The sequence below is a fragment of the Cherax quadricarinatus genome, chromosome 10, assembly GCF_038502225.1.
Source record: "Cherax quadricarinatus isolate ZL_2023a chromosome 10, ASM3850222v1, whole genome shotgun sequence".
In the NCBI taxonomy this organism is placed as follows: Eukaryota; Metazoa; Arthropoda; class Malacostraca; order Decapoda; family Parastacidae; genus Cherax; species Cherax quadricarinatus.
In genome coordinates this window covers 7,393,084-7,417,741 of record NC_091301.1, presented here as the reverse complement: position 1 = coordinate 7,417,741, position 24,658 = coordinate 7,393,084, and the positions used below count along the sequence as shown (strand labels likewise).

The 24,658-nt window shown below is 39.0% G+C and overlaps 1 protein-coding gene across 1 annotated transcript in view; it reads left to right on the top strand.

Moving 5' to 3' along the window:
* Positions 1 to 23,456, top strand: part of LOC128687920 (zinc finger and BTB domain-containing protein 14) — a 693,050-nt gene extending 669,594 nt beyond the window's left edge. The window contains exons 7-8 of the mRNA XM_070083596.1: positions 5,923 to 6,123; positions 14,835 to 23,456. Coding sequence (XP_069939697.1) covers positions 5,923 to 6,123; positions 14,835 to 15,308 — 675 coding nt within the window. The 3' untranslated portion in view covers positions 15,309 to 23,456. The remainder of the gene's footprint in view (positions 1 to 5,922; positions 6,124 to 14,834) is intronic.
* Positions 23,457 to 24,658: the final 1,202 nt, after the last annotated feature.

Sequence of the window (24,658 nt, the reverse complement as noted above, 5' to 3'; positions counted from 1 at the left end):
TCTTCTGCCCTCTTTACTTTAATAGATGCAATAATTAAGTCTTTTTTCCTGTCATGTGAGTGGAATCTAAGCATAACACTTTTTCTACTATGGGATCCTAGTAACCTGGCTTCTTTTATTTCTGACTGGTACTGTAACTTTTGTTTGGTCCTTTATGATCTGCAGAGTAATTTCTTTACTGTTTGTTTGGTTCATATCACTGGGAAAAAGTGGACTGTTAACTATTACTGCGTCCGATAGTTTATCTTGTTCAGTTTTATCTTCTTGGAGAGCAAAGTGGTCACTGAACTGGTTATCTAAGTTGTTCTTCCATTCTTTTACTGCTTCTTCAACCTTAGTATTAAGAGATATTATTTGTTGGGTATGGCTATCTATGACTGTCTGGATGGTCTTGCCACAGTTAGTCATTCCTGGTGTTGATAACTTTTGTTCAAGACTGAGGATTTTGTTCTCGAGTTGTGTCATCCTGGTGTCTTGTTTTGTTAGCGTCTCTCGAAGGTTCATATTTTCAATAACTAAGTTGGAGATGCATGTCTTTAGGGTATCTGGATCGTTGGTCATACCTGAGAGACTACTTGGTAGGTTGAATCCGGGGAAGAGAGGGAAGGATGGGCTGGTGGCAGCCATGTTTGTTGTTATTGTTGTGGTGTCACCTCGAGTGGTGGTGAGTGGGGTGGTTGCTGGGCCGGCGTCCTCCTGACTACACTTGTTGAATAGTTGATTTTTCGGTGTTTTCTTGCTGGCCTTGGTGCTGTTTCCTCTTAGATTGCGCCTCATAATACAACAGGAATTTTTGTAGTTAAGAAGAAGTTATAGTTATACAAAGTTTAGGGTTACGTTGTTCGGCTGGCAGCGGGGTGTTGTTTTCGGTTTGTGGGCAGTCTTCCTTTGATCTCTATTATTTTGGATTTGTAGGTTTCACTGTTGGTAATCTTTGGTCATTCTGGGTGCTACGTTGGGTAGTGCAGTTTTGCTTGTAACTAGGTCATCATAGGAGCATTGGTAGCTCTCATAGTTGGAGAAAAGTACGGAGCTTGGAGGTCGCTGCTGCCACTGCCGCTGCTAAAAAAAAGAGGTAAATGCTAGGGTGTTCGGGAGAGGGGTGGGATTAAATTATGGGGAATCAAATTCAAATTGGGAATTAACACAGTTACTTTTTGCTGATGATACTGTGCTTATGGGAGATTCTAAAGAAAAATTGCAAAGGTTAGTGGATGAGTTTGGGAATGTGTGTAAAGGTAGAAAGTTGAAAGTGAACATAGAAAAGAGTAAGGTGATGAGGGTATCAAATGATTTAGATAAAGAAAAATTGGATATCAAATTGGGGAGGAGGAGTATGGAAGAAGTAAATGTTTTCAGATACTTGGGAGTTGACGTGTCGGCGGATGGATTTATGAAGGATGAGGTTAATCAGATTTATGAAGGATGAGGTTAATCATAGAATTGATGAGGGAAAAAAGGTGAGTGGTGCATTGAGGTATATGTGGAGTCAAAAAACGTTATCTATGGAGGCAAAGAAGGGAATGTATGAAAGTATAGTAGTACCAACACTCTAATATGGGTGTGAAGCTTGGGTGGTAAATGCAGCAGCGAAGAGACGGTTGGAGGCAGTGGAGATGTCCTGTCTAAGGGCAATGTGTGGTGTAAATATTATGCAGAAAATTCGGAGTGTGGAAATTAGGAAAAGGTGTGGAGTTAATAAAAGTATTAGTCAGAGGGCAGAAGAGGGGTTGTTGAGGTGGTTTGGTCATTTAGAGAGAATGGATCAAAGTAGAATGACATGGAAAGCATATAAATCTATAGGGACAGGAAGGCGAGGTAGGGGTCATCCTCGAAAGGGTTGGAGAGAGGGGGTAAAGGAGGTTTTGTGGGCAAGGGGCTTGGACTTCCAGCAAGCGTGCGTGAGCGTGTTAGATAGTGAATGGAGATGAATGGTACTTGGGACCTGACGATCTGTTGGAGTGTGAGCAGGGTAATATTTGGTGAAGGGATTCAGGGAAACCGGTTATTTTCATATAGTCGGACTTGAGTCCTGGAAATGGGAAGTACAATGCCTGCACTTTAAAGGAGGGGTTTGGGATATTGGCAGTTTGGAGGGATGTGTTGTGTATCTTTATACGTATATGCTTCTAAACTGTTGTATTCTGAGTACCTCTGCAAAAACAGTGATTATGTGTGAGTGTGGTGAAAGTGTTGAATGATGATGAAAGCATTTTCTTTTTGGGGATTTTCTTTCTTTTTTGGGTCACCCTGCCTCGGTGGGAGACGGCCAACTTGTTGGAAAAAAAAAAAAAATGTAGTTTTATAGGGAAAAGTGATTTTAACATGGTTTGTTGAATAATTATTTTAGCTGTTGACACTAATTCACATTCCAGCAATGTTTACACCATCTCATAATAATAAATTATATTTACAAGAAAAGGGTGTAAATTGTTTTTACGTCAAAATGATTACTGTACAGTATACCTACACACATATCAGGCAAAACTTAACACATTCTGCTGCCTAGATTCTACTTGCACAGCCACTCGAGGGGGTACTTTGATGCTGATAAAGAGCATTGGAGTTACCCCCCTTTTCCTTGGATCGAACCTGATTTCGTCTCATTCCTGAGACACTGTATGGTCCATACAGTTTTATTGCTTTGTGAAAATAATAATAATAATAGTGGGAGCGCTTGAGGTTCCTAAACCTGTATTCCCTGGAACGCAGGCGGGAGAGATACATGATTATATAGTACACCTGGAAAATCCTAGAGGGACTGGTACCGAACTTGCACACGAAAATCACTCACTACGAAAGCAAAAGACTTGGCAGACGATGCAACATCCCCCCAATGAAAAGCAGGGGTGTCACTAGCACGTTAAGAGACCATACAATAAGTGTCAGGGGCCCGAGACTGTTCAACTGCCTCTCAGCATACATAAGGGGGATTACCAACAGACCCCTGGCAGTCTTCAAGCTAGCACTGGACAAGCACCTAAAGTCGGTTCCTGACCAGCCGGGCTGTGGCTCGTACGTTGGTTTGCGTGCAGCCAGCAGTAACAGCCTGGTTGATCAGGCTCTGATCCACCAGGAGGCCTGGTCACAGACCGGGCCACGGGGGCGTTGACCCCCGGAACTCTCTCCAGGTAAACTCCAGGTAAAGCACCCTTCTGGCAAGACAGTGATGGAGTGAATGATGGTGAAAGTTTTTCTTTTTCAGGCCACCCTGTCTTGGTGGGAATCGGCCAGTGTGATAATAAAAAAAAATAAAATAATTGCCCATGATGTTAATGGGAATTTACAATATATACAGTACTTACTAATGTATGAATGCATTTACTTCCTTTCTGTTTAATCTCTGTGTTAATGCTCCAGTAGTTTATTATTATTCATTATTATTTTATTAATATGATGATTTATGATTTATTATCATTATTATTTCTTTTTTCTTTGTCTCAACAACCATCTCTCACCAAGGCAGGGTGATTTTGTTGTATTTAGGGGAAGTGCTAAACCTGTAGAGATCATATAGTACCTGGGGAATGGGAGACAGTCAGGTTTGTTTATTCTTGTTGTGGTGACAGTTGGCATTACCAGCCACCTTGTTAGTTTGTTTAAATAAATTATTTCCTTCTATGTTTACTCTCATATAGAGGACAGCATTTACGTAGAAGAATATCTTAGCTCTACACATGGAGCTGTTGTACTATTGTACATTATTTGTTTCCTAATAATAATGACACTAATTTTTTCAATCTTTTCTGCTGTCTTGTGTTTTTTTTTGCTTGTACTATACTCTTCTTAAGACTACTAATTGCAGTTTAGTACAGTACTTAATTTAATATCTTTTCTTTGCACTGTGTACCTTTTTTTTTTTTTCCCCCCAACAAGTCGGCCGTCTCCCACCAAGGTAGGGTGACCCAAAAAGAAACAAAATCCCCAAAAAGAAAATATTTTCATCATCATTCAACACTTTCACCTCACTTACACATAATCACTGTCCTTGCAGAGGCACTCAGATACGACAGTTTAGAAGTCCCTCCAAACTGTCAATATCCCAAACCCCTCCTTTAAAGTGCAGGCATTGTACTTCCCATTTCCAGGACTCAGGTCTGGCTAACCGGTTTCAATAAATCCCTTCGCTAAATATTACCCTGCTCACACTCCAACAGCTCGTCAGGTCCCAAAAGCCAATAGTCTCCATTCACTCCTATCTAAGACGCTCACACACGCTTGCTAGAAGTCCAAGCCCCTCTCCCACAAAACCTCCTTTACCCCCTCCCTCCAACCTTTTCGAGGATGATCCCTACCCCTCCTTCCTTCCCCTAAAGATTTATATGCTCTATACAGTTTTAAAAATGATGTGTAGTACTTTCCATTGTTTGCTCATCCACCAATACTTCATTTTTTTATGCACCAGCCAACTTCCACTGAGGCAGGGTGACCTGAAAAAGAAGAAACACTTTCACCATCACTCGTTCAATTGCTGTCATTCACAACACACATAAGTACGATTAAGCACCTAAATTGCTGGGAACAGTCGAAAGTCCCTTGATTTGTATTCCCTGGAATGCAGACGAGAAAGAAACATGATAATATACATTAGGAAAATCCTAGAGGGATTGGTACCAAACTTGCACACAAAAGCGAAAGCAAAAGACTTGGCAAGAGATGTGCCTTTACCCCAGTGAAAAGCAGGGGCGGCATGAATACACTGAGAGATGACACAGTAAGTGTCAGGGGCCCAAGAATGTTCAACTGCTTCCCAGCATACATAAGGGGGATTACCAACAGACCCCTGGCTGTCTTCAAGAAGGCACTGGACAGGCACCTCAAGTTAGTACTTGACCAACCGGGCTGTGGTTTGTACGTCAGTCTGCGTGCGGCCAGCAGTAACAGCCTGGTTGATCAAACCCTGATCCACCATGAGGCCTGGTCTCAGACTGGGTCATGGGGGCATTGACCCCCAAAACCCTCTCCAGGTATACTCTAGGTATATCACAGTTGATATACCTCTCCAGTACTTCATTAACTACCTTATTATTATTATTACAGTCATGGGGGTAGCACTATACCTGTAGGGGCTGCACAGCACGAGGGGAATGGGAGGCACTCAGATTTGATCCAAGGGAAAAAGAGTATATTTCCATATACAGTACCTACAATAAAGTTGGGCTTTGAAAGAGCCAAGATAGGATAAGAGCTCTGATCCTATAATTTATACAGCGTAAAAATAAATAAAAAGTACTAATGAGGTGATTTACAACTACATAAAGTACAACAATTTCAATATCACCTTCAATGTTGTAAAAAGTGATCTCTGAAATTTCTCTTAAATATTTTTGTACACTCTTATATAGCAAATGAAGTGGAACCTTACTATCTTCTGTCTTCTGAAATTCAGTTTTTTTAAATGAAGTATCAAAATATTTTGCAACTGATTATTATTTGACACAAGTAAAACTTGCAAAAAGGATAATTTTAATTATAAAGTATATACATATATAAATTTGTTTGTCCACATTGCTTTATTTCCTGTTATTGTGTTAATAATTAAACTTACAAATGATACTCACAGTATTAGTAAAATTGTTAGGCTATTTTGATAAAATTTATAGTTTGTGATAATATACAGTGGTACCTTGAGTTTCGGCCATAATTCGTTCCAGAAGGCTGTTTGAGTGCTGTTACCGAACGAATAATGTAAATAATGTAATGTAAATTAGATTAGTCTGTTTCAGACCCCTAAAAATACACTTACATAATTGTTCGAGTTGGGAGCTGTTCGAAACTCGAGGTACCAATGTACCAGCTTATCTCACACATATTTAAGTATGCAGTCATTTATACATGTTGACTTTTTTTTTTTTTTACCAAAAATTCTGCTGTTTTTGATTAAAAGAAGTTATCACAAATATTTTTCCATTGGCCCTGCAGAGGATGTTCCCAATAAGTGACCCTCTGCGTCGGCTGGACCGGCTGAGTACACCTGGTAGTGAGACACGTATCCACAAATGTCAGTATTGTTCTCGAAAGTTTAAGAGGAAGGACCATCTTAAAACTCATGTCAGGATTCATACTGGAGAAAGGCCATACAAATGCAAAGTCTGTGGCCGGGGGTTTATCCAAAGCCAACAGGTAAGCTTGTGCATTTCTAATTCCTTACAGCTATATTATTTTGATTATTATTATATTTAAAGGGAGCCACTAAATCCATAGTGATTATACAGCACTTTGGAAATGGGAGACAATCAAGTTTGATCCGGGAAGGGAAGGACAAGTCTAACTCCTTGAATTAAGAGTTCCTCATGAGGATCAAGTAACATCTATTAAGAAGCCTAACAGCTGTAGAATTGTATAGTTACTAGTAATTATATTTTTATGCCAATAAGAATACAGCACATTAAATTATTTTTAATATACTTTTGCTACTTTCCCACTAATTCCACACTTTGTCTCTTCCTGTTACTGAATTTGTCAGCTCTTTCATCTTTACTTCTAAATCTTGGGAGAAATGCCAGGGTATAAATGATCTTAAGAAGATTATGATCAATATAATTTGGATGTTCAACACTGAGTATAAGATCCAGTCTGCCTCTTCGGAAATTATTATTATTATAATCAAAAAGAAGTACTAAACCCACTAGGGTCATACAGTGCTGCACCCTGAAAGCTTTTAGTTACATGAGTGATAATAAAACAGTGACTGAAGCTTTAACCCTTTCATTGTCTCTCACATTGATCTATGTTATTGCGGCCAGTGGCCTCATCTTAACCATAGCATTCTCAGATATGCTAAGAGTGGTAAATATGGGCCTGGAATAAGAGAATGGGTCATGTGTGGTGGGTATGCACAGTATAAAAAAAAATGGTGCCTCATGCAGTGCATGATGGGAACAGATAACCTATGACCTTGTTAGATTTAAAATAGTGACTTGAAATATGCCACACAGTGGTAGAAATATTTGATTATTGGCACTTTTCCTGGTGTGTTTTATGGGGTCAGGAAACACTTCAGTACTTCTTCAGTGGAAGAGCAGTAAAGGAGTGGCATTAGCTAAACCATAAGAAAGTGGATGTTGACTTCATATAGGTATTCAGGCAAATAGTATGCAATTATTTACCAGAACAATAGGTGACATGATCACATTGTAAAAAATACTTTGGGGATAGACAAAGTAGTTAAGGACAAAAACTTTTCTAAGTGAGACTCAAAAATAAAGGTACACACAGATGGAAGTGAAACATCCAGTTGCATTGTAAAGTTGTTAGGACATTAGCCTTCTATGTGAAAGTAGTAAAGAGTGGAATGCCCTGGATGATGATACAGTAGTCGACTCCAAACAGATGTTTAAATGTAAATACAGTTGAACCTCTGCTTACAAGTGTCCCACCATGCAATTTTTCAGGATATGAGCCATCACTTGGTTGATTTTTTGCTCCTGGATATGAGCCAAAATTCAGGTTGCAAGATTCGTCTGTAAAAACTTGCATTTGTGGTCGCAGTGGTGCCTGTGCTAACCTTCCTATGGTGTAGAAATATACCTAGTTGGATGAATCTTATTGTGGCTAGCTGGTCTAGTGGCTAACGCGACGGGCTGGAGTTTTGAGACTCTATGACCGCGGGTTCAATCCCGGCCGGGGGTATGGTTTGTTTGCAATCGTGTCATTACGATTTCTTGATTCAGGTTGCAAGCTGTACCCTCAAGGGAGGTACCTGGATGCTGGTGAGGGGCTCTTGATCTAGGGAATTGTATATGTGCTCCAGTTCCCTAAATTAAGCATGAATACCTTCCATCCCCTACCCCCCACAGGTGCTGTATAATCCTACTGGTTTAGCTCTTCCCCATTATAATAATAATAATAATATATACTATAATAATAATTCATATAATAATAATATAATACTATAATAATTATAATAATACTATAATAACAAGTGAGCTTCAGACCGCAACAAAACATCAAACACCGCCACAGGATGGCATAGTGAATACCACAACAACGCTCACCATCACTAGTCAAAAGCATTGAGAAAAAGCCAAAAATCAGTGAAAAGTGAAGTGGAAAAAAAAATTACAAATAAATTGTAGCAGTTAAGTTCAGTGATCAAGTGTAGCATTAAGAGTATAGCAAGTAAGTTAAGCAATGGAAAAAGGACAAAACGAAATGAACTCCTCCAGTGTTGTTGTTGTTGTTGGGCTTTATAGTGCCACTGATAGCATACGCTGCTCTGCCCATCTTTTCCACCGTCAACCTCTGTCAGCATCTCTTCACCAAGGTAAATGCTGTATGTACACCAGTTTATTTCTTTACATTCTCTATCATGTTTTATTGTTTTTATACAATATTTCTTATTTCAGTATTTTTCTTGTGAAACTAGTGCAGTTATCCTCACAAACACTCCATTTTCTATTATAATAACACCTCAGAAGGGGAAGCATGGGAAGATGTTTTCAGAACGGGAGTGGAAATGGTTGCCATCACTTGTCACATAATGACATATTTTATTCATTGTAGACTATATAAGAGGTTTCTGTGTTAATTATATTCTTTATTATGTCATATTAGATGAAGTGTGATAGATAAATAAGCTGTAGAGTTGATATTAGCATCATATTCGAGTATTTTGTTCTACCTCCAGAGCAGGAATTCCACTGGAATGGATTAATGGCATTTCAGTTAATTTAAATGAGGAAAATTGACTCAGCATACGAGCAGATCGGGTTACGAGCTAGGTCACAGAACAGATTAAACTCGTAAGCAGAGGTTCCACTGTACAGCCTCTTCTCACTTAGTGATGTACTCGTTTACCCATGACTCGGACTTACGACGGGCTCTCTGACCAGTATGCATATCTAAATAATGTAGTATATTAGAGCTGATGTCCTCTATTCTGTTTATTTTATTACAAAATACAGTACACTACTGTATAAACATTTAAAAATATACCAGAAATGTTATACTAAATGGTGCAAACATGACATTAAAACAATATCAAAGATGGCTGACAGAAACCCACTACCATTATAGTATGCTCCTAACTTAGCGACGAATTCGTTTACTGACGTAGTCTTAGGAACAGAACTCCAGACATTTATTGTTGCTTGGCTGCTTGTAAGTGTTTCAGCGGTCAGAGTGTATGATAGTGTGAGTGACTAATCATACAAATATATGACAAAGTTCTAGGTAGTAGGATGGTAGACAGCAGCCGCCCAAGGAGGTACATACTGTACTACTGTTCTGCCAAGTAAGTGTAAAATGAAAACCTGTAATTGTTTTACATGATGGTGGGATTGCTGGTGTCTTTTTTCTGTCTCATAAACATGCAAGATTTCAGGTACATCTTCTTACTTCAACTTACACTTCGGTCACACTGCACAAGCATGTACAAGCATATATATACACACCTCTCTGGGATTTCTTCTGTTATCTCACTAATTCTAATGATTCAATAGGGCAGAAAAGTAATGTGAAGGACCTGGGAGTGATAATCTCAGAGAATCTCGCCTTCAGAGACCACAACAATGTATCTACTTCATCTGCTAGGAAAATGATAGGATGGATAATGAGAACCTTCAAAACTAGGGACGCCAAGCCCATGATGATTCTCTTCAAATCGCTTGTGGTCTCTAGGCTGGAATACTGCTGTACACTAACGGCCCCCTTCAAGGCTGGTGACATTGAAGACCTGGAGAGTGTACAAAGAACTTTCACGGCGCACATAAAATGCGATAAGGCACCTAAACTACTGGGAATGGTTGAAGGTCCTTGATCTGTACTCCCTCAAATGCAGGCGAGAAATATACATGATAATATACACTTGGGAGGTCCTGGAGGGATTGGTACCAAACTTGCACACGAAAACCACTCCATATGAAGGCAAAAGACTCGGCTGTAGATGCAACATTCCCCCAATGAAAAGCAGGGGTGCCATGAGTACAGTGAGACACAACACAATAAGTGTCCGGGGCCCAAGACTGTTCAATTGCCTCCCAGCATACATAAGGGGGATTACCAATAGACCCCTGGCTGTCTGCAAGAAGGCACTGGACAGGCACCTAAAGTCAGTACCTGACCAACCGGGCTGTGGTTCGTACGTCAGCTTGCGTGCAGCCATCAGTAACAGCCTGGTTGATCAGACCCTGATCCACCATGAGGCCTGGTCTCAGACCAGGCCGCAGGGGTGTTGATCCCCGAAACCCTCTCCAGGTAAACTCCAGGTAACTAGTTTTTGTTCTTATTTCCTCTTATCTCCATGGGGAAGTGGAACAGAATTCTTCCTCCTTAAGCCATGTATGTCATAAGAGTCGACTAAAATGCTGGGAACAAGGGGCTAGTAACCCCTTCTCCTGTATACATAACTAAAGTTAAAAAGAGAAACTTTTGTTTTTCTTTTTGGGCCATCCTGCCTTGGTGGGACACAACCGATTAGTTGAAAGAAGAAAGATATGATAAAGTAAAGAAAAGTCAGAAAAGTGAGCTGACATATAAAACACTTTGAGGAAGCATCGAGAGGCATTGTTTACAAAGTACAGTGGACCCCCGGTTAACGATATTTTTTCTCTCCAGAAGTATGTTCAGGTGCCAGTACTGACCGAATTTGTTCCCATAAGGAATATTGTGAAGTAGATTAGTCCATTTCAGACCCCCAAACATACACGTACAAACGCACTTACATAAATACACTTACATAATTGGTCGCATTCGGAGGTGATCGTTATGCGGGGGGTCCACTGTACATTGCAGCTTTGGCAGTCATCTGGAATATTAAAAACAAAACTTGTCATCAGTACTACTTAACCTGCCATATAAGTGGGGCCTTACTGTACTATAAAATATTCTTAAGTAAAACAAATTTTCCTATATATACTAACAGAAAAATATGCATTTGATTTCAACTAAAACCTACTAGGCTTCCAGAGAATTGAATCTTATAGCAGCCAGTTATAAAATGCCAGAAAGAACCTATGTATTACTAGATTGGACCTACTACATAATAGGTAGCAAACATATAAGTACATACATACAGACACAAATTCACTCACACACATATACACAAATACACCAACAAACAAATTCACCTTACACATGTACATACATGCACAAATACACACATTCACTCATATACACATGTATATGAGTGAATGTGTGTATTTGTGCATGTATGTACATGTCCACACACAAACATGTACATTAAAAAAACAAATAAACTCATACAACCTCTCCTTACTTAGCGATGTACTCATTTACTGACACCTCGGACTTACGACGAGCTCTCTGACCAGTATTCATACCAAAATAATGTACAGTGGAACCCGTTTTCATCCGGTTCGAATATCGTAAAATTTGGATTTCGACCAGTTTCTTCGGCGAATTTTTACCCTGGGTTTTGTATGTTTATTCAGAAATCGTCTGTACCAGACGTGTCCGCCTGGGCCGCTCATACATTCATGATACTAATACGTAATAATAATTACTCTTGGGCACATTAAATGTCTTATTTTAGGTTAATATAGACATTTTCATTAATCCATCTATGATATTTTCTTCAAAATTATGTAAGAAACACGTTACGTAGCATATAAACATGCAATGTTTATATGCTATGGAGGTGTGCTAGCCAGGCAGAGGGAAACATTGTTTTATCTGGTCCAGCATCAGAGAAAGCATATGAATCTGCGTTGGCCCAGTCACCGCCCTTAATACATAATGCGTTTGTTTACAATTCTCGGCATGAATTATTCGCTACTTCTCCCTTTGTTTATGATGGCATCTAAAGGTAGTTGTTAGAAACGATTAAACTCAGTGAACATGGTATGTCGATGGTAATAATATGGCTCTGGGCCACATTAAATATCGTGTAGCTAGGATGTTGAAGAGTTGGTGGAGAAATATCGCCCTAACAAAGCTGTTGCAAGCCATGTCTGCATGGTCCAGTGACTCTCAAGTTGGTCCTAGTGCCAGTAAAAGACAAAGAAGGGAAGTAACCCCAGATAGGGCTTTGATACCTGAAGTCCTTATGGAGGGGGATTCTCCTTCCAAACAATAACCTCTCCTCTCTCTTCCCTCCTCGCCATCTTCCATATGCCAATAAGTCTCTTCAATAAAGGTGAAAGTGATTTAAATGTTCATTTATACATTAAAATTAGTATTTATATTTATTTCTCATTTTTTCTGTATGTAAAACTATAGTTATTCTCTATAAAATGTGTTTTTTGTTAATATTTTTGGGTGTCTGAAACGGATTAATTGGATTTACATTATTTTTTATGGGAAACATTACTTCAGCTTTCGTCCGTTTTGGATTTTGACCAACCTTCTGGAACGGATTAAGGACGAAAACTGGGGTTCCACTGTATATTAGAGCTGATTTCCTCTATTTTGTTTATTTCAATATACAGTACACTACTGTATAAACATTTAAAAATATACCAGAAATGTTATAAATGATGCAAAGGTGACATTAAAACAATATCAAATATGGTTGACACACACTCACTATCATTATAGTATGCTCCTACTTAGCGACGAATTCAATTAACAATGTGGTCTTAGGAACAGAACTCCATTGTTAAGGGAGGAGAGGCTGTATTCACAAATACATACATATAAGCATACAAGATCAGAGGAGGGCAAAGAAGACCGCAGACAGAGTATAGGCTAGGTGGCCAAAGGCTGCAAACCTCACTCAAGGAGAAAGACCTAGGAGTGAGTATAATACCGAGTACATTGCCAGAAGCACACATTAACCAGATAACTGCTGCGGCATATGGGTGCTTGGCAAACCTGAGAATAGCGTTCCGGTACCTCAGTAAGGAATCGTTCAAGACTTTATACACTGTGTATGTCAGGCCCATACTGGAGTACGCAGCACCAGTTTGGAACCCACACCTGGTCAAACATGTCAAGAAATTAGAGAAAGTGCAAAGGTTTGCAACAAGGCTAGTTCCAGAGCTAAGGGGAATGTCCTATGAAAAAAGGTTAAGGGAAATTGGTCTGACAACACTAGAGGACAGGAGGGTCAGGGAAGACATGAGAACGACATACAAAATACTGTGTGGAAGAGACAGGATGTGGGACAGAGACAGGACGTTCCAGAGATGGGGCACAGAAACAAGGGGCCACAATTGGAAGCTGAAGACTCAGATGAGTCAAAGGGATGTTAGGAAGTATTTCTTCAGTCATAGAGTAGTTAGGAAGTGGAATAGTCTATCAAGCGATGTAGTGGAGGCAGGAACTATACATAGTTTTAAGACAAGGTATGATAAAGCTCATGGAGCAGGGGGAGAGAGGACCTAGTAGCAGTCGGTGAAGAGGCAGGGCCAGGAGCTGAGTCTCGACCCCTGCAACCACAATTAGGTGAGTGCACACACACACACACGGGCCTAGTGTCTAATCGACATGTGCCTAGTACAAAATGGTAACTAACACACACACACATACATACATCTGTGATTCATTCTGAGATAGAATGTTCCAGAGATGGGACACAGTTGGAAGCTGAAGACTCGGATGAATCACAGAGATGTTAGGAAGTATTTCTTCAGTCACAGAGTAGTCAGGAAGTGGAATAGTTTAGGAAGCGATGTACTGGAGGCAGGATCCATTCATAGCTTTAACCCCTTGATTGTCGCAACCCCCAATCCTGAGGTGTCTCCTGATGTCACAAAATTTCCAATAAAAAAAAAAAATTATTTTCTCTTATGAAATGATAGAGAATCTTTAACCAATTGTAATGACATCAAAAAAACTAAATTTGATAGAAAACTGGCGGAATTACACTTTCGCGAAGTTAGCAACCTCGGTGATATTTACAAATCGGCGATTTCACCCACTTTGAGCCCTATTTTCAGCTAATTCCATTGTTCCAGTCGACCAAACTCATAGCTATTTCTTTAGAACTCCGTTTTTTCTATCGATTGAGTACAAGAAACTGCCCACTTACCATTTCCAGGTTCTTTTTATAGTAAAACCAATTAGAATCACCTCTACTTCTGTAATATGTTTTCCATTCTATCAAATGAGGCCAAGAAAACGAGAATACAGTACAACCATAAATACTGTATGAAAATAGACCACAAAGTCAGCATTTTAATTAAAAAAAAAACGGTCGGAGTTTTTTTTTCTCATTATGCACTGCGTGCTCCAGGATTTTTTTTATATGGTGCACACTGACCACACAGACCCATTCTCTCACATGTGGGCCTACCAGCTTTCTCCTGTTTGATTTGAACCCACTAGAATTTATGAGTATATACACCTACCATCCGACTTACGACCTGCTCAACATACGACCATTCGACTTACGACCTTGTTTTCTATGCCAAATTTCTGGGAAATAAACAACTGTTTGTGTTGTACACAGTGTGTATCCTAAACTTTACAGTATAAAATACAGTACTAACAGCATAAAAAGTAAAATAAAAAATGAAATATCACAATAAAACAATAAAATAAAGTCATTACAAAAATGTGATGATATTCAGTAGTAAGGTTCGACTTATGACCGGTTTCTCGGAACCGAACTTGGTCGTAAGTCGGATGGTACCTGTATACATCAAACATGGTACCTCGTAAGACGTATATGTACGACCAAAACAGTCAAAGGGTTAAGAAGAGGTATGATAAAGCTCATGGTGCAGGGAGAGTGAGACAGTAGCGGCCAGTGAAGAGGCGGGGCCAGGAGCTATGACTCGACCCCTGCAACCACAACTAGGTGAGTACACAGAGAGAGAGAGAGAGAGAGAGAGAAGGCATTTAATGAATGTTAGTTTTCTAGATATGTTTGTATATTAATAAAATTTTAGCTTTTTTGATTTATACTAATTTTTTCCCTGATATTGCAGGTAAAAATCCACATGAAAGTCCATGTGCGGGAAGATGCCTCAGGTGTAGGTGCTCCATCTGCTTTGGGGCCTGGTGGAGGTGGCAGTGGCCTGCCTTCTCTCTATCCAGATCTTGGGGGGCACTATAGTGACCCTCAGGGGCTAGGAGGCCCCCATAATGATCCCCACACAGACTTGGATCAGTCCACAGAGAACAATCCGCCTGATAATGACTCTGATAATGAGTGCAGCTCAGAAATTGCCGATATGGAATATGAAGCGCGGCTACAACAGGAGAGCGGCAGTGGGGGTCCAGGTCGCACTCCCCCAACATCCAACCCCTCGTCTGTGGGTATACGTGAGCACAAGACCCCGTCCCCACAGTCCCCCACTGGGGCTGTATCAAGGAGCCACACCAGCCCCCCAGACGACCAGAGCTGCAGTGCCATGTCTCTGAAGGAATCATATCATATAGGTAGCAATATAAAAAAATGATGGCTAATGTGCTGTGATGATAGAGGCTTTAATTAAGTAACTGTTGGTTATACTAATTGTTTTGTTGCCAATATGCATTTCCAAACCATCAGAAAATTTCCGGCTTCAATGTTAATTCCTTCAAAAGCATATCGATGGCAGGAATGATACAATAGCAACGGCTCAACTGGACAGACAGCTTACCATTTCAACCCCACGTTCAATATGAATTTACTGCAATAATACAATAGATGGAGTGTTTGCCTAACAGACTTCATATATCCCCTAGCCATTGTTGTCAATGATCAAGTGAGAAGTACCAGTGTGTGATAAAACATGCACGACGGTCTGTGATCTGTTTGTAGGAGGATTTTTTTTCTACTTAAACTAGGTACTCAACCTGGACTCGTGCGTGCAATATTTAATTACACTGGAACTCTGGGAAGTATGGAGACTTTAGAGGGTAAACTCAACCCATCGGGTTGTTTACACCACTTGGTTTCTTTTTATATACTGTATATTTTTTCTTTTTTTTTCTGATGAATTGCTCCCAATTTCGTATAAGCCATAACTTATGTGTTGGACATGCTCATACAGTCAGCAAGTGCTTCTCACAGATAGTTTTATATTGAGAAGACCAAACTCCCCTAGATTAGAAGTATACTGAAAGATTATTTTATTAATCCAGATGTCTTCAAACTAGAAATAAGTTTTAGTTTCTGTTAGTCCGTAGTAAAGATTTATGTTATGCTTTCACGTCATGTGTTGTGGTGTTCACTGGCATTTATGGTTCATAATTTTTGGCACTGTCAAATGTATTAAGCTTTAAATAATGTTGTATAGACTTTTATTTATATGAACACAAAATATGAGTCTTATGATAGTAAAAATAAATCTTATTACAAATGACTTTGTCACATATCAAAGTTGAAACAGCTCCTGGCCATGCTTTCTTCCTCACAGCTTTGCAGTGGATAAATATCCAGTTTTAATAGGTAATATTTTAGCAGTTATTTCATTGCCCTTCCACACACACATACAAATAATTACCTGTTATTTTACAAAGGGAGTTTGGTTTATCAGTGAGATCTCATAGTAGGGAGTAGAAAGACTTGAACCCAGTGCCACCTTTTGTTGGTTCTTAAAAGTGATGATATAGTAATAGTTAATTTTAATAATTATTTGCCAAGTTAGGAGGATAAAAACTTCACCAAAGAAGGTGTATTTTAATGTTTGAACTTTCTTAAAGTAAGGTAGGTTCATCTGTTGTTTTTCATTCCCTTCTCCGCTACAAAGCAAAGTGAGGGGTGAGGCTTAGATTTTTTTTAACCTCTAAACTGAGTGATGCTTGATGAAGGGGGGCTTGTTGCTTGTCTTTTTGATACAAGGGACAGGGTGGATATAACTTATCTTACATATTATGTGGTTTGCCTTTTGTATATGGGATATAGTGTCTGTTACTACCACTGAGTAAAGCTGAATATAATCTTGAAAAGTTTCAGACCAAATTACATATCAGTGTGTATGGATACAAGTTACATATCATGTTTCATATCCAAATTAACATTGTAAACATATCATACAGTCCTGTATCATTTTTTATGGTTATCAGTAGTTGCCGTATAATTGTTAAATGATGCATTTGATATGTACAGATGAAACTTTAAGCTGGCCTTTTAATAGTGATCCATTTAATTAGATTAAGAATTTTTCTTTTATTATAGGAAAATAGTTCAAATTTTTTGTCACAAACAGTGTTTATATCTTTTGCAATACAAGGTAGGACTGTCTTACAGATTATCAAAAAAAAACAAACCTGTTTTAGTTTATTCTAATGAAGATAGTCCCACATGAGTACCTAAAATTTGTGCTGTGTTAACATATATGTATATATACAGTATATTGCTTTCATTTCTACTTGCAACAATGACCACATCCGCAGCTGGGAACTTTGAACTGTGCATTGCAAGGTAATTTACTCTTCATGCCATGAAAGTGATATCTTTGTAATGCAATGCCCTTTGTTCAGTGTGTGTGTATGTCATTATATAAAATAATGGCATTATAGGAAGTGGTACATGGATCCAGAGTGTGTAGAGCCTCACCCCTTGAGCTGTGCCTGCCAACCATCCCAAGTTACTGGATGCTATTTCTTACATTGCGTACCTTTTTTGGTCACATTCCTGCCCAAGGCTGTGCATCTTTGATATGCTGATTATCACTGCCTCTCTTTTTCTGTAAAATGTGTTTACTCATTCTCATTCACACACTTTCTTTCTCTGCAAGTGTCTCCAATATATTTTTTAGCTTCTTGCATTTTTGTTTCTCAATTCCCAAGTCTTATTTTTGTTTTCTCAGATTTTCTTGTTACTTTTTTCCTCTCATTCCTAGCCTGTCTCTTCTTTCCTTTGTTTTTCTGCTTCCATTTACTGCCTTTCTCTGTACATACTTTCCATTATTGTGTCTGCTTTTCATCTGATATTTTTTCTCATTTCCATCATTCCTCACTCTGTTTATTTCGGCCCCACCTTTTTTATCACCCATCTCATGCATTGTGAATTGGCTTGGTTTGATGTTAGTTAATCCAGTGATTATAGTAGCATTGTTGGCAGGCAGACTCTTGTTAATGTTGATATTGGTCCGGGCTGTGATTTAGTGTATGCAAGCGCAGGAGATGGTTAGTTAGGTCAAATGATGTGACAAAGTTTGTCTGGTGGGCAGAATGCTCGGAGGAGACAGAACTGCTTCACTCACCATGTATACGATTGGAACCCCCCTGGCAGGGACCACAGGCTTCCTCACAGGGCTTCAGTAAAAATGACGGTGTTGCTAGGTGAATATGTAATACATTTAATAGGCATGCTCATGAAAATTACTCTCAGTCATATACGTATATAGTACAATATTGCAGTAAGATTTTGTAATTGTTGTTAACACTAAAATGCAGTATTCTGAATTGTACTGAAAAGCTAAAGTCACTTAAAGCCTGTTATATAAGCTTTAAACATATCAGTCCTCACCAGTGTCATTATTATTTAAGTTAAATGGAAGTCCTGTGCAAATTCAAGGCTGACGGCACAAGCTGTGTAAAGTTTCACCTTTCTAACATTTGTGGTTTTACATAATGTTGATATTTGCATTGCTTATAGTGTGAGCACATGTTTGTGTTGGGGTACTGCCCTGTGCAGGTGTGAGGGCCGCCTGTGTTGTGGGTGCAGCGGCCAGCCAGACTCTGCCCCGGGGGTCCCAATATCCGCCTTCTGGCTACAGGGTCAGGGGTAGTTTTACCTGTATAAATATCAAGACATTGTTAGCTTATATGCTGTTAATGTTGACCTTGATGTAAGACCTATGTTATTTGTACCATTATCTGTGTAAATTATTGTTATGACAAGTAGGTGGCTGTACTAAGATGTGATATGCCACTGGCATAAGGGCAAACTTTGCTCACAACTGTAGCTTCCAGCTGCACAATAAGTATGACTTAGACTGCAAGATTAGATAATGCACAAAGCAGTGTTAAGACTGAAAGTTTGTTAGCCAAAGGTTAGGCATGCATGCCTATTTTTAGAGAGCTTTTAACTTTTGTTACAGGCTTTTATAATCACCAGAGTTAGTTAATGAGACGTATGAAATAAATTGTTCTTTTCGGGGCCAAGCCCATTCATATGAATAGAATGCAGAATTAATGCTATGATCTATGATGTATAGTTTGGCACTGCTTTGACAGTGTCTGATTTTATTGATCCATCTCTGCTCACATTTTCAAATTATTCATAACTGATGCCTCATGGTTCCTGAACTTAATGCGATTTTGTACAGGAAATGAACAACGAAGGATAAGCTTATCGTGTAGCTGGCAGCTGTGCTCTTAGCTGTGGCGCTGAGACAGCTACAATGTGTTCAGTTCTGCTTTCAACGAGTTGGTATCCTAACCAGGCAGCACTGCCGGTTATTTCACGGCTGCCCACATAAGACTTGGCCCTGGTTGATGCAGTGCCCACACACTGCATCCTTTTATGAATAGAGCAATTTTTCCTAATAGAACATTTTATACATAGATTTTCATGCACCAGCACATTCTCTATACCTTGAGCTTCCTTTTAGGTTAAGGTAGCTTTAGTCATACTACTTTTTGGAAGGACTATTATTTTTTTCAAAAGCAGTCATCAACCAAAAGAAAATCGGATAGAGTTTAATCTAAAATATTATTAGAATTTGATAATTGCGTGGAAAAATTTTTACTAATTGAATATATGATGGAAAAAATAGGCTTAAATGATGTTATGAATATAAATAAGTAATTTACAGTGCTTTGTAGTCAGAAAGAAAATTTTTTAACCAGGGCAATCATGCGTGGGCAGCCAGGGCTCATTTTAATAGTGTTTCCTCAACATATCAGATATGATCCCTCCTTTTAAACTGCCATCATTTGTAGTTGTTACTCTATGATCTGTTTTCCTTGTAGATGATAGACAGGTAGGATGACACACGGGCGGGCCGCTTGTCACCACATTGCCAGGCAGAGCTGGTGGTTTGGGAAATCAGGAACTTATACTTCTCCTATCCTGTATTTGTGTGGGATGCCAATTTAAAGAAAAAAAAAAAAAAAACTGTGAAAGTGATGCAGATGCACTTAACATATGTGATGGACACATCACAAATTTTAGAATATTTCATTGGAATCAGAACAAAGTCAAAGGGCCTATTCATCAAGATCATCATCTAGAAATCCCAAGTTGCCAGCGGTACTAACTTGCCGGGTAATGTGGCGGTGGTATGCCAAGTCCCAGGCCAGAGGCAGCATTTTGCTGCTGTACCCGCTGGTAGCTATGTTTGTGGCAGTGCAACTAACTGGAGGTGATGGATAAGGCCTGTGATTATTGCTGAACAATTCACTTATTAGTATTTGTTCTAGTCATTTTCAAATTGGATTGATGTTTATATAATAGATTTCATTCCAAAAGAAATTTGTTATTGGGGATATTTTGTACTGTATGTGGTGTTACCATGTAAATTGACAAATCTTCCTCTTGAACATGTACTTGTGGCAAGGGGTCCCCTGATAGCATTGGCATACTGAAAGAGTGATTCTCACCTGGTACATCACCACTGCAACCCACACTCATCTCTAATGTAATGGATAAAGTGGGCCACCTATATTATATACCTGCAGTGAAAGACATGTGGTGATATGATTTGTGATGGTTAATGGGCTGCATTTTCTGATTGCTGTGGTTAATATTAAAGACATTCATTAGCCACAGCTAATGTATTGAAGTGAGGTTAATCATGGTAAGTGATACATTCATAGGATTGAGTGTTTTGTAGCAAAAATATGTACATAATTTTGAATAGAAATGTTAATATTGTTTATAAATTGGTATTATTTGTTTTTATTTTGTTAAGTGTTGAAGTCAATAATTGAAGACAATATATATTTGTACTAAGAGTTTAATGCTTTTAAAAATTGCCTGTTATGTTTTTTGCTTATAAATTTCAAGCTCAAGCTTAATTTAACAATTAAGAAATAACCTTCAAAAGGTTTTTTGTTATAGAAATTTATTAGTCTTATACTACTAGGCAGGTGAAAGTGGTACGACTATAAACAAATATTTTTGTTGAATAAGAAATCATTATATGGAATCTTATTCTTCATGAGAGTTGAATATTATATTAATATACTGAAAGGTGTATTTCATGTTTTTATAAATTAAACAGAAAACATATAATGTTCTTGGAAAGAGTTTGGTCTATTTCTGGTAATATTAAATAAAATTTGAAATTGGTGAAAGAGAGCATGCATGAGATTTAACTGCTTAATGCTGTAATGCTAATTATTCAAATGTAATTTGAAATTGGCATATCTGCAAGTAGTTTGGATGCCTTGTTGAAATACTAGTTAAACTAGTTGTTGGTAAACTTTTTTTTTTTAAGGAATAATATTTGAGGCAATATTGTACAGGGTAGAATGCAGGGGACCCCAGTGTGCTTGATTTGCCTGTGATAGGATGTGAAAGGTGAAGGGCATCCCCTCTGTAGTAGTGCGAGCCAGCAGTGGGTAATAAGACGACGGTCTCTAAACGTGCTACCTTCTGCTGGCACCACCTGCAGATGAAATCAAAACTTACAAGTTTAAAGGGATGCTCTTGGAGAGTGTTCATGGCCCTGCTGGTAGTCTGATAACCAGTGGCAAATGGAGAATTAATTTTATTCACTTGTGATGTGTTTTTATGAAGATCTAGTTTTTAGTCAGTTGAGTGATTAAAAGTAACGGACCTTTTGAATGTCCCTTTTTCACCAAAGGCCCTTCTTTATTCCTGCAGTGTTTGTACCTGGAAAGTATCAAGTATTGTGCATGTGTGTTCCTTTTGTTACCTGTTTGGAGGCCAGTGAGACTGGCTTTGGTACCTGCATGATATAAGAGTGTTGGGGGGGCATGCCCTTCACAAAGTATACAGATCGCAAGACATTTGCTATTGATACTGCATTGTGACAGGCGATGATGGTGACCATGATACAGAAATGATAGGCACATATCATCTTATGTACAGTAGATCTTTTTAAATTGTTATTCTTAATCTTTCATTACCAGGGACTCAAACAAATACGTACAGAGACTCTGGTCTATATTCTGTGGTAATTTGACCCCAGCCAACTAATCTGTCCGTACGAGGTTGTCTTGGCAGCATTTGTGGACATTTTGTCCCTCAACTGATTGGTGCTTTTTTTCCAGATATGTATATTATTATTGATTAGTATACTATATATTAGAGCACATGTGATTCCATATGATTAAGGTTTAATTTGCTTTAAAAGCATTGTGATAAGTGTGTTATAATGGAACTCGTGTGATATAACCAAATTATAAAATTAGATGTGGTACAAGTCTTGTCATAAATAAAATTTAAGTCACACCATTACAATTGAGGGTCATGTCCACAGAAATAATTCTGATTTTACGGTCCTGCTGAATGAGAACCTCGTGCGTCCTGACAAGGTCTCGCTCGTGCCCTAACTGTATCTTGTGCCAAAGAGACCCGGGGCCCATGGCTCAACAGCTGCCGATAGCTGTCAGTGATGCACTCGCCCGGAGGGCACCTCGTTACCCTCACTCCCAAAGTATACTTAACTATGGAGAAATAGAACCGTCCTTTTGGCAATAACTACCCCACTGAAGGATGTGCTCCCAAGGTGGCTGGCCCGGGCAGGGGAGGAGGGAGGGGTGTGGTGATGCCCTCAGCCATAAGAGGGACCCGACTTTTCAATAGTTGGTGACAGTGGCACATCGGAGGATGACTCCTGGTACAGATGCTAGAACCAAATATGGCCTTTAAGTTTTGTGTAGAAAATTATTTAAAAATTCAGCACTATATAAGGTGAGCATTTCTGTTATGGTCCAATTCCCTTTGTGCTGCTGTGTCCCTCATTTGGCCGCTGGAGGAGGTGAAGCGCCAGGCCCAGGCGAGACCACTGTCACTCAACATTTCCTCTCTCGTAACAGTCTCTCATTTTTAGTACGAGATCAGTGCAATAATTACGACTAGACTACAATACTTCTGATTTACCATAATTTTGAATTATTGGGCCTGGGGGTGGATGCCACCAGTTACATGTTATAGGCCTTTGCTTGCAACAGTTTACCCATAGTTGTTTTATTTCACTTTTATATTTGTAGTGTACCTGCTAGACAGCACATTTCTTGTACAGAGTTCCATGCATCCCCCATCCAGGCCCTTAGCCATAAAGTTCAATACCGCTTCCGTTGACTTCCACAGTACAGTAGCTCAGTGGCCCAATTAACCCCCCTGCCACCCCCTGCCCCACCCATTACTGCCACAGGCAGTGAGCAGTCCTCACCTCATCCCTGCTGCTAAGTGGAAGAAAGAGGAAGTAGTTCATTTTATCTGCACCATATTCTTCCACTATGCAGCAGGAAACCACTGAAGTACCAGTCCCATTTGCAGGTGTGGTGTAGCAGGTGGTGGCAGGTGGCTGCTGGCTCCATGCTGGGGTCGGGCTGCTACCAATCCACATGCCCATACACACCTGCAGTTGCTGTTATTGTTCTGGTTCCCAAGGCTTGGTTCACATCCTTACTCTGTTGGTTAGGTTCAGCCTATCATATCACGTTTGTAGTCCATTTATCTCAATAAACAACGAAAATGAGCTGTTATCTATTACTTTCCTCTATTATAAAATATCTAATATTAAATTATTTGTAATCAAAATATTACTCTTACTGACTTGTAATGGGTAGTTTAGATCTAGGTTTCACATGTGAAATCATGTCTAAATTTCCCTTGATATACTTACCAGAGAAAGTAGTAGAACATTATCCCATTCCTGCAAAAGCTTCAATGACTTGTTAATAAAATCCTAAGACATGTAGAGGAAGAAACTAGAAGATCATTAGGCAGGAATAACTGTAAAATATTAAAGTCAGCAAATCTAGAACCAAACTGCACCAGGGGCTGTTATGAAAATATTAAAAGCAACTAAAAGAACCATGCTACAATAAGAAAAATTACAAATAAGCTGTTTTGCATTTAACAAAAATTTTGTATTTTCCTCTTGAAAGAATAGGAAAATATGAGGCAAATCTAATTGGGTATTTCTAACCGATACTAAACTTGAGCACAAAAGAGCAATTTACACATTCTCTGATGTTACATTAAGTATGCACCTGAAAAAAAAAGGGATGGGGACAAACTAAAGGACCTTAAAAGCACGACGCATGCGAGACATACCTCTGCTTTCATACACGGCCTGTTACAGTAGGGCCCCACTTATATGGCAGGTTAGGTTCCAGGCTACCATCAGAAAGCAGGACGCCATTTTTTCCATTTATAAATGCCAGATAACAAGTTTACACTAACACACTTTAAGTTAGAAACAGACCTAGCCATTAACCCTTTCAGGGTCGAGACCCGCCGATCCTGAACTCTCAGGGTCGAAAAATTTAAAAAAAAAAAAAAAATAATTCTTATGAAATGATAGATTTAGCCCAATATGAGCCATATTTTTGGCCAATTCCAATGCTCCAGTCAACTAAAATCATAGCTATTTTGCTAGAACTCCATTTGTTCCATCGAATGAATACAAGAAACCGCCCATTTACCAATTTCAACTACCCAATATAGTCAATTTGGCCAATTTCACACAAATTTCAAAAGATGCCAATTTCAAAATAGGGTCCAGAATAAACAAGACAGACATTTCTGGCACATCTCCAGGCCCCTCTTACATTACTCTTGCTTTCCATTTTGAATTTTTATTCTCACAAAAAATAGAAGATTTACTGTTATGCACAAATGGTATAATATCAGTGCACTTGTGAAAGAATATTAGACTCGCCACTTGACGCATAT